Source organism: Ascidiella aspersa, chromosome 4, assembly GCF_963924565.1.
Source record: "Ascidiella aspersa chromosome 4, kaAscAspe10.2, whole genome shotgun sequence".
NCBI classification, from domain to species: domain Eukaryota; kingdom Metazoa; phylum Chordata; class Ascidiacea; order Phlebobranchia; family Ascidiidae; genus Ascidiella; species Ascidiella aspersa.
Window position 1 is genome coordinate 27,877,260 of NC_139450.1, and position 12,107 is coordinate 27,889,366.

The 12,107-nt window shown below is 39.3% G+C and overlaps 1 protein-coding gene across 1 annotated transcript; it reads right to left on the bottom strand.

Annotated features, from left to right (window-relative positions):
- Positions 1–6,758: 6,758 nt before the first annotated feature.
- On the bottom strand, positions 6,759–8,171 carry LOC146157286 (putative MFS-type transporter C09D4.1). The gene has a single exon (XM_083388158.1). The coding sequence runs from the start codon at positions 8,169–8,171 to the stop codon at positions 6,759–6,761; it is 1,413 nt and encodes a 470-aa protein (XP_083244284.1).
- Between the last annotated feature and the right edge of the window lie 3,936 nt (positions 8,172–12,107).

Sequence of the window (12,107 nt, forward strand, 5' to 3'; positions counted from 1 at the left end):
AGAAGTTACTGATTTGTCCGAAACAGGAAAACCCCCATCCGGCAGCAAACTGTAGGAACACCAGTACACCTAAAAACGCCCATCGTCGTTTATAAAGCCGCGTTTCGCCCCTCCCCTTTAATCCTTTCTGCATTTTAATTGGCTCACGCACAGCACTAAAACTCAATTGCTGAGATAAAAGTCAAATGCACGTTGTTCGTATAATGTTATGTAATGTCAGGAAACTACACGCAGCAGTCATTCATCAGCCGTCCGCCATTAGCGTGACGTGTAAATTTGAGAACTCTAATTTAATTGCCCAAAAGAACGACTGAATTTTAAACCTATTTATGGTTGGTAGCACTTTAAAGGGGCTGATATGTACGTAAAGGATAGAAAGTTGGGATTTGCATGAGTAATAAAGGAGAAAATCGTATGTTTTATTTAAAGGAACTTTTCTATATATTTATTTCTATAGGACCTACAATAGCAATTAATAAAAGAACGTAACAAAGTTCCGTTTAACCTATGACCGAAACCAATCGCAAACCAAGTAAAGTCATGTTCGATCGCAACGTGATACAACTGTTTGTTTCAGCAATATACGCACGTTGTCAGGTGTCAATTTCCAACACCCCCGTCAACAGTCAACTTTACACAGCGCTTAATTGTCATTGACGGGAAGTCAAATAGTGTTTTGTCGATGGTTTGCTAAAGGTTGGGCATCATCAGGCCAATGCAAAAGCCAATGCGTATACTTCCCGTTTATTGATAGATTACCTATACGTTTGGTATAGGGGTTTGGCGTGTTAGCCACGAATTTCAATTTTTTGCCAGTTGGCGCCAATATCGGTAGCTCGATTATATTCTTCCTCCGATACAACAAAAGTTAGCGTAAAAAACTAAAAATTACACTTAGCGTATATATTTATCGTGTGGATTTTAATGGAAGAAAAACGATAAAAATTCCTCAGTTGGTCACGAGTCCCTGTATAGTAGGTTCAAATTTCACGGCATACCATATTTTAGAGTTAAAACCCAATACTGGACTTACATATAGACACAGCAATAATAAACAAAATAGACTTTAAAACCATTTTGTCATAATAGCAAAGATAGCATTCGATAAATTTGTTCCGCGGTTCAGAAACGTTATTTTATTAAAGTATAGATAATGTCATCAGGTGAAGTATAAATCGGTTTTATCGGTTTGATTTTTTTTCCGAAACGTCAGAAAACAGCAAATAAGTCAATTTTTATCAAATGTGGCTTCACTATTTAATAGGAATTACCATGAAATCCGTGTATTGAGTTCCGAGGTAAAGTAGTTTATGCATTTTTACACAAATTGGGTGTTTTTAACGTGGGATACAGAGTATCTCTCCGTAGAAAGTTGAAATGACTTTCCGGAAAAATACACATAATTCGTCACACGTCTTTGGTGTGAAGTGTATTTTAAGAAGTACCCTTTTATACATGATAGTTTAAACTCACTTTAATTTCCGTTACCCAAACTGTTATAGGGCCATCCTAACATCTTATGGCTATTCATGTGACTTCGGGTTTTACGCGTTCGAAACTACAAATATGTTTGAACTGTAAAAAATTTCGGGGCATGAAAATTTTCAAAAACGACACCTGAACACTAGTTAAGTAATAGCATGACGTCATAACACGGTTAATCTCAAAAACACCTGTTGTTGTCGAACGAACTCGCAATCAAGTCTACAATCGGGCTTAAACAAAATGGCGTTTATTTGGTTGATATTGGCAATCTTTTCACTTAAAAGTATAGGAGAACATTGGGCACATAACGGAGATTTGCATTTTGCTCTAAATAACGGTTTAGGTTATCAAATTACAAAATTGCACATTGCAGAGTTTATGAATCACACGGCGTAAAATTCCATTAGTATGCAAAGGAATAAAACGCTTTGCGTGTAATGCGCAAAGACATAAAGTTCGCGGAAAAGCGCAAATATATTTTGCATTTATGGGCAGCAATAGATGAAACATATAGCTACGGGGCTCATTGGCTACCCATGTGTCCAATATGGAATCCGATTCTGATTGAGGAGATGGGTTACTACGCCCGCATTGTTTCGTATGCAGGACCGGATCATGTCCCTTAAAGGCCTTTAAGCAGTTAAGACTTTAGTGCCCTTTATATGTCATTTAAAACATGCAATTAACCACCCAAGATATTATCCATCAAACATATAGAGGTTTAAAATGATACTTAAGCACAATTTATTTCAACCGGGCCACCATTGACATGTGAGTCGTCTGGCCAACTCGAATTATTTCAGTAAACACTAAGGCACCATTGAAAATTCGGCTATGGAAATTTATGTGGTTCACTTGGTGCCCTGAGCACGTGCTTATTTTGCCTAATGGTTAATCCACCCCTGCTCGTATGTCACAGAGGCGAGTATAGTTACAACGCTTAGTTTAGACTTTCGCCGTAGACACATTTATACTAAATGCGCCATGACCTGTCAAAAACGAAAAAATGACAACAACGACCAAATATCACGACCTCAATGTTAAAACTGTAGAGTCATAGCCGCCACACTGATCAGAACTCCGTATATGGCGTTTGCACGTACCGCATTCATCATTTCGAACGATGTTAGCGCGAATAAGTATTCACACTTAGCGGTATGCGTGTTTCAGTTTCACCAATAAAAGCTACAGCACTTTGCAATTAATATATAAAAAAAAGGAAAATTACGCCTTTCATTTTTAGGATGATTTTACATTAGATTAATATAATTATCAAACTAAACTAGTCCTACATAGTTTGCTGTGTGTAGGTTCTCAGTCAAGCCTTGTTCAACGTTACTTAGCAACAATACTTTCCTTTTACAGCCAATATTCCACACATTTTTTTTGCGCTAAAGTTATAATGACGTTTACGTTTTAGGGAATACATTTCTATGGAACGGTTAGGTTATACCGATATGCGAAATCTAGGCTATTTGTTTTTTAATAATTATGATTATTATATAGCTCTTGGGAATCACGGACGTTAAATTAAAGCTTAGTGCATTTTTACACGAGCTCGGTGTGACATAACGTGTTTCTTAGTTGTTATTTCCACAACCTTCTTTATGACCCAGGATTAAGTGATATGACGCGAGGGCTTACTTAATGGTCATTGCAAATAGTATGATATAAATTTATTGGGTACACTATGCACGAATCGGTAGTGTAGCTTGATAATAAATTGCAAAGCCAAAAAGGTCGAGTAGATCGACATCAGTTAATGTGACAACTGAAGATGATACAAGCTCGTATCGAAAGTCTTGACCGAGATGATGTCGATCTACTCGACCTTTTTGGCTTTGCAATTTATTAACAAGCTAAATTCCGAGCATAATACAAGAAAATTACAGTAGTATAAGTTTTGCAATTCATTGGAAACACAGACAAGTCGACTCAAAGTATTTCCCAATGAACAAGAGAAATTATGACTGTACGAAACCTAAACATAGTTTAAACAAAAATGAATAACGTTATTGCCTTATATGGTGTGGTGGCTGAAAAAAGAATCAGTTCTTCTGATTTCTATTTCCGTTTAGCAAGGTAGTGGTCGCCGACATTTCTTCGTCAGTACTTTCCAAAGTTTTATAAGCAGCCAGTCGCTTATTGTCAGTGTCGACGAAACAGCAAATTATAAGGGCGAATAACACGGCTGCGCTCTGAAATGAAAGGACGGCGACGCCTCCCCAGGCTTTGTAGATGACCGCTCCGACCTCGCCGAACACAGCGGTCGTCGGTAAAATACAGCCGACAACAAAAATGGAAACCAGATTTTCGTCCAATGGAAACGTATGCTGAGTGGCTATTTCAAAGCCAACCACGATAGCAGCCTGGGAAAAGGCACCGAATAAAAGGTTAGAGGTGCAAGCCCACAAGTAGCTTTTAAATTGAACACTAATCACAATAGCGACTGAGGAAATAAACGCAAGACTTCCAATGGTCAGTGCCAAGACCTTGTAGCGTTTGTAAACATCGACGACCTTCCCGCATGCCAATATTCCAATAGCCGATCCAGCGCAGAAGATTGCCATGACATAGGCACCCATTGCGTCATGGTCGGACACGAAGCCTTCAATGATTCGAGACATGGTCGTCATTTCGACGACGAATATTTCCCAGATTACTGCCATGTATAAAGTTATCAAAACGACAGAACGGTTGGAGAAAATCACCTTGACCTGGCCCCAAAAGGTTTGCGAAACTTCTTTCCGTTTTAATCCTTTGTGCTTCAGTGGGTGGGGTTGGTGGACGGTCAGTTACAAATATCATAAGGAAAATGCTGACGACCAAAGCAAGCGCTGTAAATAAAGCATAAATGATCATCAATAGGTGGTTGTCTTCTGCCAGGTATTCTTCTACAGTCGTGGAGTTTGAGAAGTCGAGGTGCAGAGAAGTAGAAGGTATGATGAGTCCTAATATTCCACCGACGTACGTGCCTAAGATGTTAACTGCAATTGCTGTGCCCACTTCCTTTTCTGGAAACCACATCACTGCAAAAATGGGCGAAGTGCTATATATTAACTGCATTGCAAAACTGTTAAAAATTTGTCCGAGAAACGCCACTCCAAAGCAACTTCTGCAAGAAGTTGAGATCGCGATACACATAAATCCCAAAACTGAAAAGACTGCAGCGGATATACACAGGTTCCGGAATCCCAGAACCCCTTTGTAGGCGAGCCAAGCAAGCGGTAGAGTGGTTATAACTGGGGTGAGAGTATCACCCATCGTCAGCCAATTTACAAGGCTGTAGTGCACGCGAAAGAACTTGACGTAGAAGTTACTAATTTGTCCAAAACACGTAAACGACCATCCAACTAGAAACTGAAAAAACAACAGAGCAGCTAAAAATAGCCACCTTCGCTTGTACAGTCGCATTTGGCTAGTCTTTTCAAATTGGCGCTGCATATTGACAAGTGAGCCAAACACTAAAATAACAGCGCAGGCACTTTAGTTGAAATTAACAAGCGATGTCACGAAATAACTAAAACGTTACACAATTTTACGGCGACCCATCGTTTGTCATCCATCGCTTTCAATGATATGCCAACAATATATTTACACTTGTACAAATAAATGCCTGACCAATGCAGGGAATGTCATGAACAGAAAATAAGGATTGACACAAGAAGAAGCAATGCAACACATCACCGGAAACCTTCTTCACATGAGTTGCAGGCAAGCGTCTTAGCTTTATTCAAAAATCGGTCGTCGGGTCTAGCCAGACATGAACAATTGACAGGTCTAGCTTTCTAATTTGACGTATTAAAGCCTTATATTGTAATTTTTGCCATGTGTGTTGAAATTCTAGTTCGATTAATTTTCTTTTTAACAAAAGTGCTTCGACTTCTAATTGGGGTTTCTTTAGTATTCTACGTTCCAAAGAAAAAAATACAATTTTATCAAAAAATTATTATGGTGGAGTGACGTTTCTCCTATATGCTAATTTAAATCAGTAAAACTAAAAATCCCCAAACTTAATTCTATCCTAATTTAGAAAAGCTAAAACAATTCTAGTTGTTCAAGTCTTAAGTCTGGCCACGATAAATCAAAGCGTACCATTTGCACTTGTTGAGACTTTCGCTGTTAAAAAGCGGCTAATAGTTCTGTGTTTGTTATTTGATAAAAATTAGAAGGTCAAGTTGTAAAGGCAATCGGTTATTGACAGTCACTAACATCTGTTTGATGTGGCACCAGACACTGTTTGACTTAAACGGTAGCCTACCACAGCATACCCGCAACACCGCTTTTGGTACCGATTAATGTATTTATGCAACAAATCTTGTTCAAACCTTGCCACTCATTCAAAAAATTCTAGCCTCTCTGTGAGTTCATTGGGGCATGTTGTATGACGCAATGTCGCTTGGGCATGCGTAAAATGTGCACAAATTATTCGTCGAACAGTTTTTTCTTGCGAACACAAGGTATATTTAACGAAATCCAGTCACGAATATGAAATTAATTACACAGAAATGTTCCGGGCCACATGCCAGACCAACTTCACGATTATGCACAGTCATCATCGATAAATTGAACAACCATGAAGAGTAACATCTATCTATAAAAATCACGACTATTCAAAAAAGCAGGAATGGAACGGGTGTCGCAAAGCCAACGTCTATTAAATACTTTCTCAACACTTTCTTTCGGATAATGGGACGGTTTCGGGTGTCCCAGATACAAATTTTAGATTTTGTAAGCAAAACGTTATTTACTTATTGACCCAACGTTGATAGATGTACATGGCATGAAAAACTTATCGATTAATTATGTAAAATACGAGCTTTTATACTTAAACGTTTTGTTAATGTTTTAAATATGGAACTGGCAAGTTTGGAAACGATTCCAGAAATGCACACGCACGGTTTTTGTATATCGAATCTATTCTGGACATACAAAACTATTTTCTTGCCTTGCGGGTGACTTGCAAGCGTACCAACAAGTAAATACAAGAAGCTTCCTTGTACTTTTGAAACTCGAAGCCTAAACAAACAGAATATACATTTGTACGTATGATAAATAATGAGTAACAATCGGTGTAAGACGTAGTACTTAACAATATCAAAGCCCATACAGAAGTAGGTAGCATTTTGAACATTTTCAATATTTCATTTTCGATTAATACAGAGATATTCGAAACGTTAAAAATGCTAACAACTTCTGTATGGGATTTGATACTCTTACTGCGTCTTACTGCAACTTTCAACTATTATGCTCCAAAATCGGTCTAACATGGTTCAGAACTTGCGATCTCTTCTTTCGTTCAGCAACGAAGTGGTCGCCGATATTTCTTCATCAGAACTTGGCAAGACTCCTTTATCAGCAGCCAGTCGCTTGTTTTCAATCTTGAAGAAGCAGCACAGGACGAGTCCAGCTAACACGGCCAGGCTTTGGAATATAAGAACAGCGACGCCGCCCCAGGCTTTGTAAATGGCTCCTGCAATTTCGCCGAATACGGTGGACGTCGGAAGTATACAACCGACAACGAAAATCGAAACCAGGTTTTCGTCCAAGGGGAACGTCTGCTGAGTCAGTATTTCGAAGCCAACGACCAGGGAAGCTTGAGAGGCGGCACCAAATATTAGGTTTGAGGTGCAAACCCATAAATAGCTTTTACATTGATCGCTGATTACAATCGCGACGGATGACGCAAACGCAAGGCCAGCACCGGCAACCGTCAACACTTTGTAGCGTTTGTAAGCGTCCACAACTTTCCCAAATGTTAGCGCCCCGAAGGCCGAGCCGATGTAAAAGACTGTCATGACATAGGCACCCATTGCGTCATGGTTCGACACGAAGTCTTCGATGATTCTCGACATTGTCGTGAAATCCACGACGGATATTTCCCAGATTATCGACATTGCCAAGATGGCCAAAACGGCAGTTTTGTTTGTAAAAATGGCCTTAGTCTGTCCCCAGAAAGTTGTCGGAACCTCTTTAGGTGCAGGTAAATCCGTTTTGAATCTCTGTGCTTCAGTGGGCGGGGTTGGCGGACGGTCGGTGACAAAAACTATGAGAATTATAGTGACCAGCAAGGCAATAACCGTGAATAAAACGTAGATAATCATAAGCACGTGATTGTCTTCCGTAAGGTCGCCTTCTACAGTTGTGGCGTTTGAAAAGTCGAGATGCAAAGCAGTAGCAGGTATGATGAGCCCTAGTATTCCGCCGATGTACATACCAACCACGTTGAAAGAAATGGCGCTGCCAATCTCCTCCTCGGGAAACCACATCACAGCGAAAATGGGGGGCGTCGCCAAAAACAACTGCATTGAAAAACCATTCAAAATTTGTCCGACAAAAGCCACTGGGAAGTAACTCCGACTCGCCGTTGAGACAGCGATGCACATGAAGCCCAAAACCGAAAATATGGCACCGGCGACGAATAAATTCCTGAAGCCCAGAAACCCTTTGTAGGCCAACCAAGCAAGTGGTAAAGTTGTTATTACTGGAGCAAGCGTATCGCCTGTCGTCAGCCAGTAAACAACGCCGTAGCTTTCGCGAAAGAACTTGACGTAGAAGTTGTTGATTTGTCCGAAACACGAATAGGCCCATCCAACGAGAAACTGAAAGTATATTAACGCGGCCAAGAATGCCCACCTTCTCTTGTACAGCTGTATTTTACCGCTCTCCACAAATGCGTGCTGCATATTGCTCGGTTGAAACACTACACTCAATATAGATACTATAGTATCAGTACATGGCCTTTTATTGACACAAGTGTGCGATCTAATCAATCATGATAGGCATAACAAGCACAAATGCAACGCCGAAACTTTATACACGGAACATCACGAACGTGCAAAGTAGCCCATTAACTACAGCGCGGTTATTCGTCATCTGGCAACTCTTTGACATGGATCCAGTAGTCGCCTTTTGATTTAAACCCAAACCGTACGGAAAACCGGTCTTTTTGTGTCGGTGTATGCATGAATGGGGCTGCAGCCTTGATTGTCTGTCTTTATGGTTTCAACCATTGGTTTGACAGTTCAGATAATGGAGGCCGCACCAGAAAGAAGGTCGCATTTTATGATATAGTCAAATTGATCAACCTCATGAAAGCACATGCTCTTAACACCCGGCTGTTTGTTTGAGCAGCTATGTGAAGACATGGATGCGCAGCACTAATGGCTTATTTTGCACACAGAAGTATAAGGTGTCTCTGACGAGGAAAATGATGGAACAGAGTGTTTGAATTGCGTGAACCACTGAAAGATATCTATTGGAGAAACATTCAGATTTTGCTGACAAATGTATTGATGAAAATGGATAAACTGTTTCGGTTGGGTAATTTACGTGTAAATAAATTATGTACTCAATATTTCTTTCTAAAAGAGCATTTAAATTTTATATTCTGTATATTTTATAAACCCTGATTACTCGTACTGGGCTTTTGACAAATGGCACATTATTATTTGACAGATCCGTCAGAAATCAGTGCAGTTCTAAGCAAAAAGGTCTACTACAATCAGTGCATTCAAAGGATCAAAAAGTCCGACTTTTAGACGTTGAGGTCTTGGACAATGCACTAATTTGCATTAACAAATGTGCATAAGAAAATTAAGTTTAACAATACTTGACCCAATCAAACCCAAACGCTAACCAGCGCCCTAACCCAAATAATGTGCGATAATTTAATAATTATAACGCTTCAGGCCCCAATACCTCAATTTGTGACGTAATAATCTTAAATACAATGGACGAGAAACCATCCGAGTTTGGGCTTTTTTCCCCAGCATTTAAAGAAAGAATTTAAAATAACGCACATTATTTGGGTTAGGATTCGGGTTAGCGTTAGGGTTTAGGTGGGTCAAGTGTTATTAATCCTATGTCAAATTTTTTGTTATCTTTTCTGAACTTTTAATGAATATTTTTAATTTATCTTCGCCGGGAGTTTACCTAAAGGTCCAAATCAGTGCATTGCCAGGGCCTCAAGGTCTAAAAGTCTAGACTTTTCTGCCATTGGATGCCCTGATTGTCGTAGACCTTTTTGCTTAGAAATGCACTGATTTTTAACGGATCGGGTGATAATTTTACCTAGTTCCGCAAAACATTCATAGGAATTTTATATATTTTTTACACAGTTGCAACATACTCTACTTTAGTGCTTTTTACTTACCTTGGAAGTAATACTTTTTCTAAAACTTGCCTACTTGTGTGACATATTCAATCTGCTTAACGAACTAAATCTTTCACTTCAGGAAAAAATGACAAATATATTCAAGATGACTGAAAAAGTTATGGGAAAACGCGTAAACAAAGGGGCATTTAAAATGATTTAAACTTAAGCAGAGACTTTGTAAGAAAACGAACCTGGGCATGAATTCTCCTGCCTTGTAAAAAGAGTCATGCGTATAACATTATTATAGTTTAATTGCTAAAGACCCTATAGGACTGCGAACAAATGGATCCGTAATCCTAATGATGGTTGCCTGAAATGCACGTTTCATGCAATTACATTTACATTCTACCAATGTTTTGGATGAAGGTCTGGCCAAACAACCCTGACCTTGCCATAAAAACCTTAAAAAATTTGGCTGCCATTTTAAACATCCTATTTATGCGAGTGTGGATTTCTGTGATTGCAGCACCAAAGACGAAACAACGAAACAGACTGGGCGTAAAGGACACGTTGCGGGTTTCATTAAGTATAATAATTGCTAGGTGGGGTATCTCGTTGTGGCAAACCAAGCTCAAAATTTTCAATGGAAAAAGGTGGTAATAAATTTCCTTTAATAAACATTTGTTTTCTGAAGGCCGGTCCTTGATGAAATCCTAGTTCTCAACCGTTCCGCAATGAAAAAAAGGTTGTCCAACTCTGGTCTCGGGCAACTTGCGCTTTAGTTAAGTGACGTATTTTACAACATCTTTTAACGCTACATGGTAACATGAATATGTATAAATGTTAAAATATTATCCAAAGTTTGCCATTTTGTACGTCGGACTGCGCCGTGCGTCGTGGGTCAAAATCGTTAACATCTTCTAATCACCGCGAGCCAAGTTTGTCGTTCATATACGTACTAGATTAAATACCCGGCGTTGTCCAGGTCAAATAAGGTGTTTACTTGTAACAATAATATGCAGCCTTTTGCAATAAGCACGATATATTGTATATATTCGGGCAATGCCCCGAATTTGCTTGGGTAAAATCAAGGCTGCGAAGTCGGTTAAAAATAACCCGAGTCCGACTCCAGCCAACAAAATAAACCCGAGTCCGACTCCCGAGTCCCGAGTCCAACTCCGGTCAAATGTGCGATTTGTCGAGTCCCGAGTCCGGCCCGGACTCTACAGCCTGTATTTTACTAATTTACGTAACTAAAATAACGTGGATATTCAGCAATCCACTTATAGGGGTGTCGTATAATTCATTCACTTACAATACATGGTTGGAAAATATTCCGCCATATAATATTCCACCTTTACAATTTCCATTTGGCGGCCATATCAGTTTAAAAATTCGGTACTGTGCACGCGCATGTCGGACTCGGGACTCGGGTAGTTTTACAAGGTGTTACTCGAGTCCCGAGTCCCGAGTTCGACTCCAGCAAAAACAAACCGACTCCTCGAGTCCCGAGTCCCGAGTCCGACTCCGACTCCGCAGCCCTGGGTAAAACACATGAAGACATCAAGCTATTGATTGTTGATCACCACCACATTGTGGTATACCGTTTCCGTGTAAGTATAAATGAATATATAACATGAAACCGAAAGTAATGTTCCGTATTGTGTAAAACATGGGTCGAGTAAAAACTTTTTTTAAATTAAAGTATAGGATGCGGCCCTTATGAAAGCAGCAACAATATTAGACCCTACATATATTGGCCAAGATCCATAACAAATGCGTATTCCCCGAATCATTTTCGTGAGTATAGGTAAAACAAAATGTAAAATTCCCTCAAGCGTGTGGCCTCTTGATCACTATTAGGCTACATATTATGTTGTATCTTGTGTTATTTGCTTGAGCCGCGTGTTATTGCCTATATGATTTAAAAATGCAATTTATGTTACTAAAGAGTAATATTACGGACAGCGTAATATTCTGGAAATAAACATTTTAATTTCACTAATCGTTGCACTACGTGGAGCTACACGTTCGGTAAATTAATTTTCCTGTTATGTGTTTTTTATATTCGCAATGATGCGATAGTTTATAATAATAAAACAGCAATCGCACTGCAAGCTGGCCACCTCTATACTTATAGCTGCTGATTGTGTGTGAAATATTTTTCTTCCATTTATCTGTAAAATTTTCCGACAACACCAGTACAACTTAATATGGAAACGGCCTGTGTGAAAGCAGCAGGTTATCGATTTGCCTTATATTTAAAACAAATATATAACTTCGGTGCAAAATCGTTCTCAGGTGACCAACAAGTTGTTCCTTGCTAATCACCAGTACATATTATGTTGACCCATAGCATGTCAGTGTGCTCATATCTCGCTTATAATCAATGACATAAAAAGTACTTTTTAGCATGTAACCATAAGGTTATGCTCCGTATTGTGTCTAAATAGAGGTCTTCAAAATCACATTTAAAATAACACCTTTTAAGGATACGGTACGGCCAGAGTTGTAGTGGCATCAC

Coding starts and splice junctions, on each gene's coding strand:
- LOC146157286 (XM_083388158.1), bottom strand. CDS start 8,171: ATGCAGCACGCATTTGTGGAGAGCGGTAAAATACAGCTGTACAAGAGA.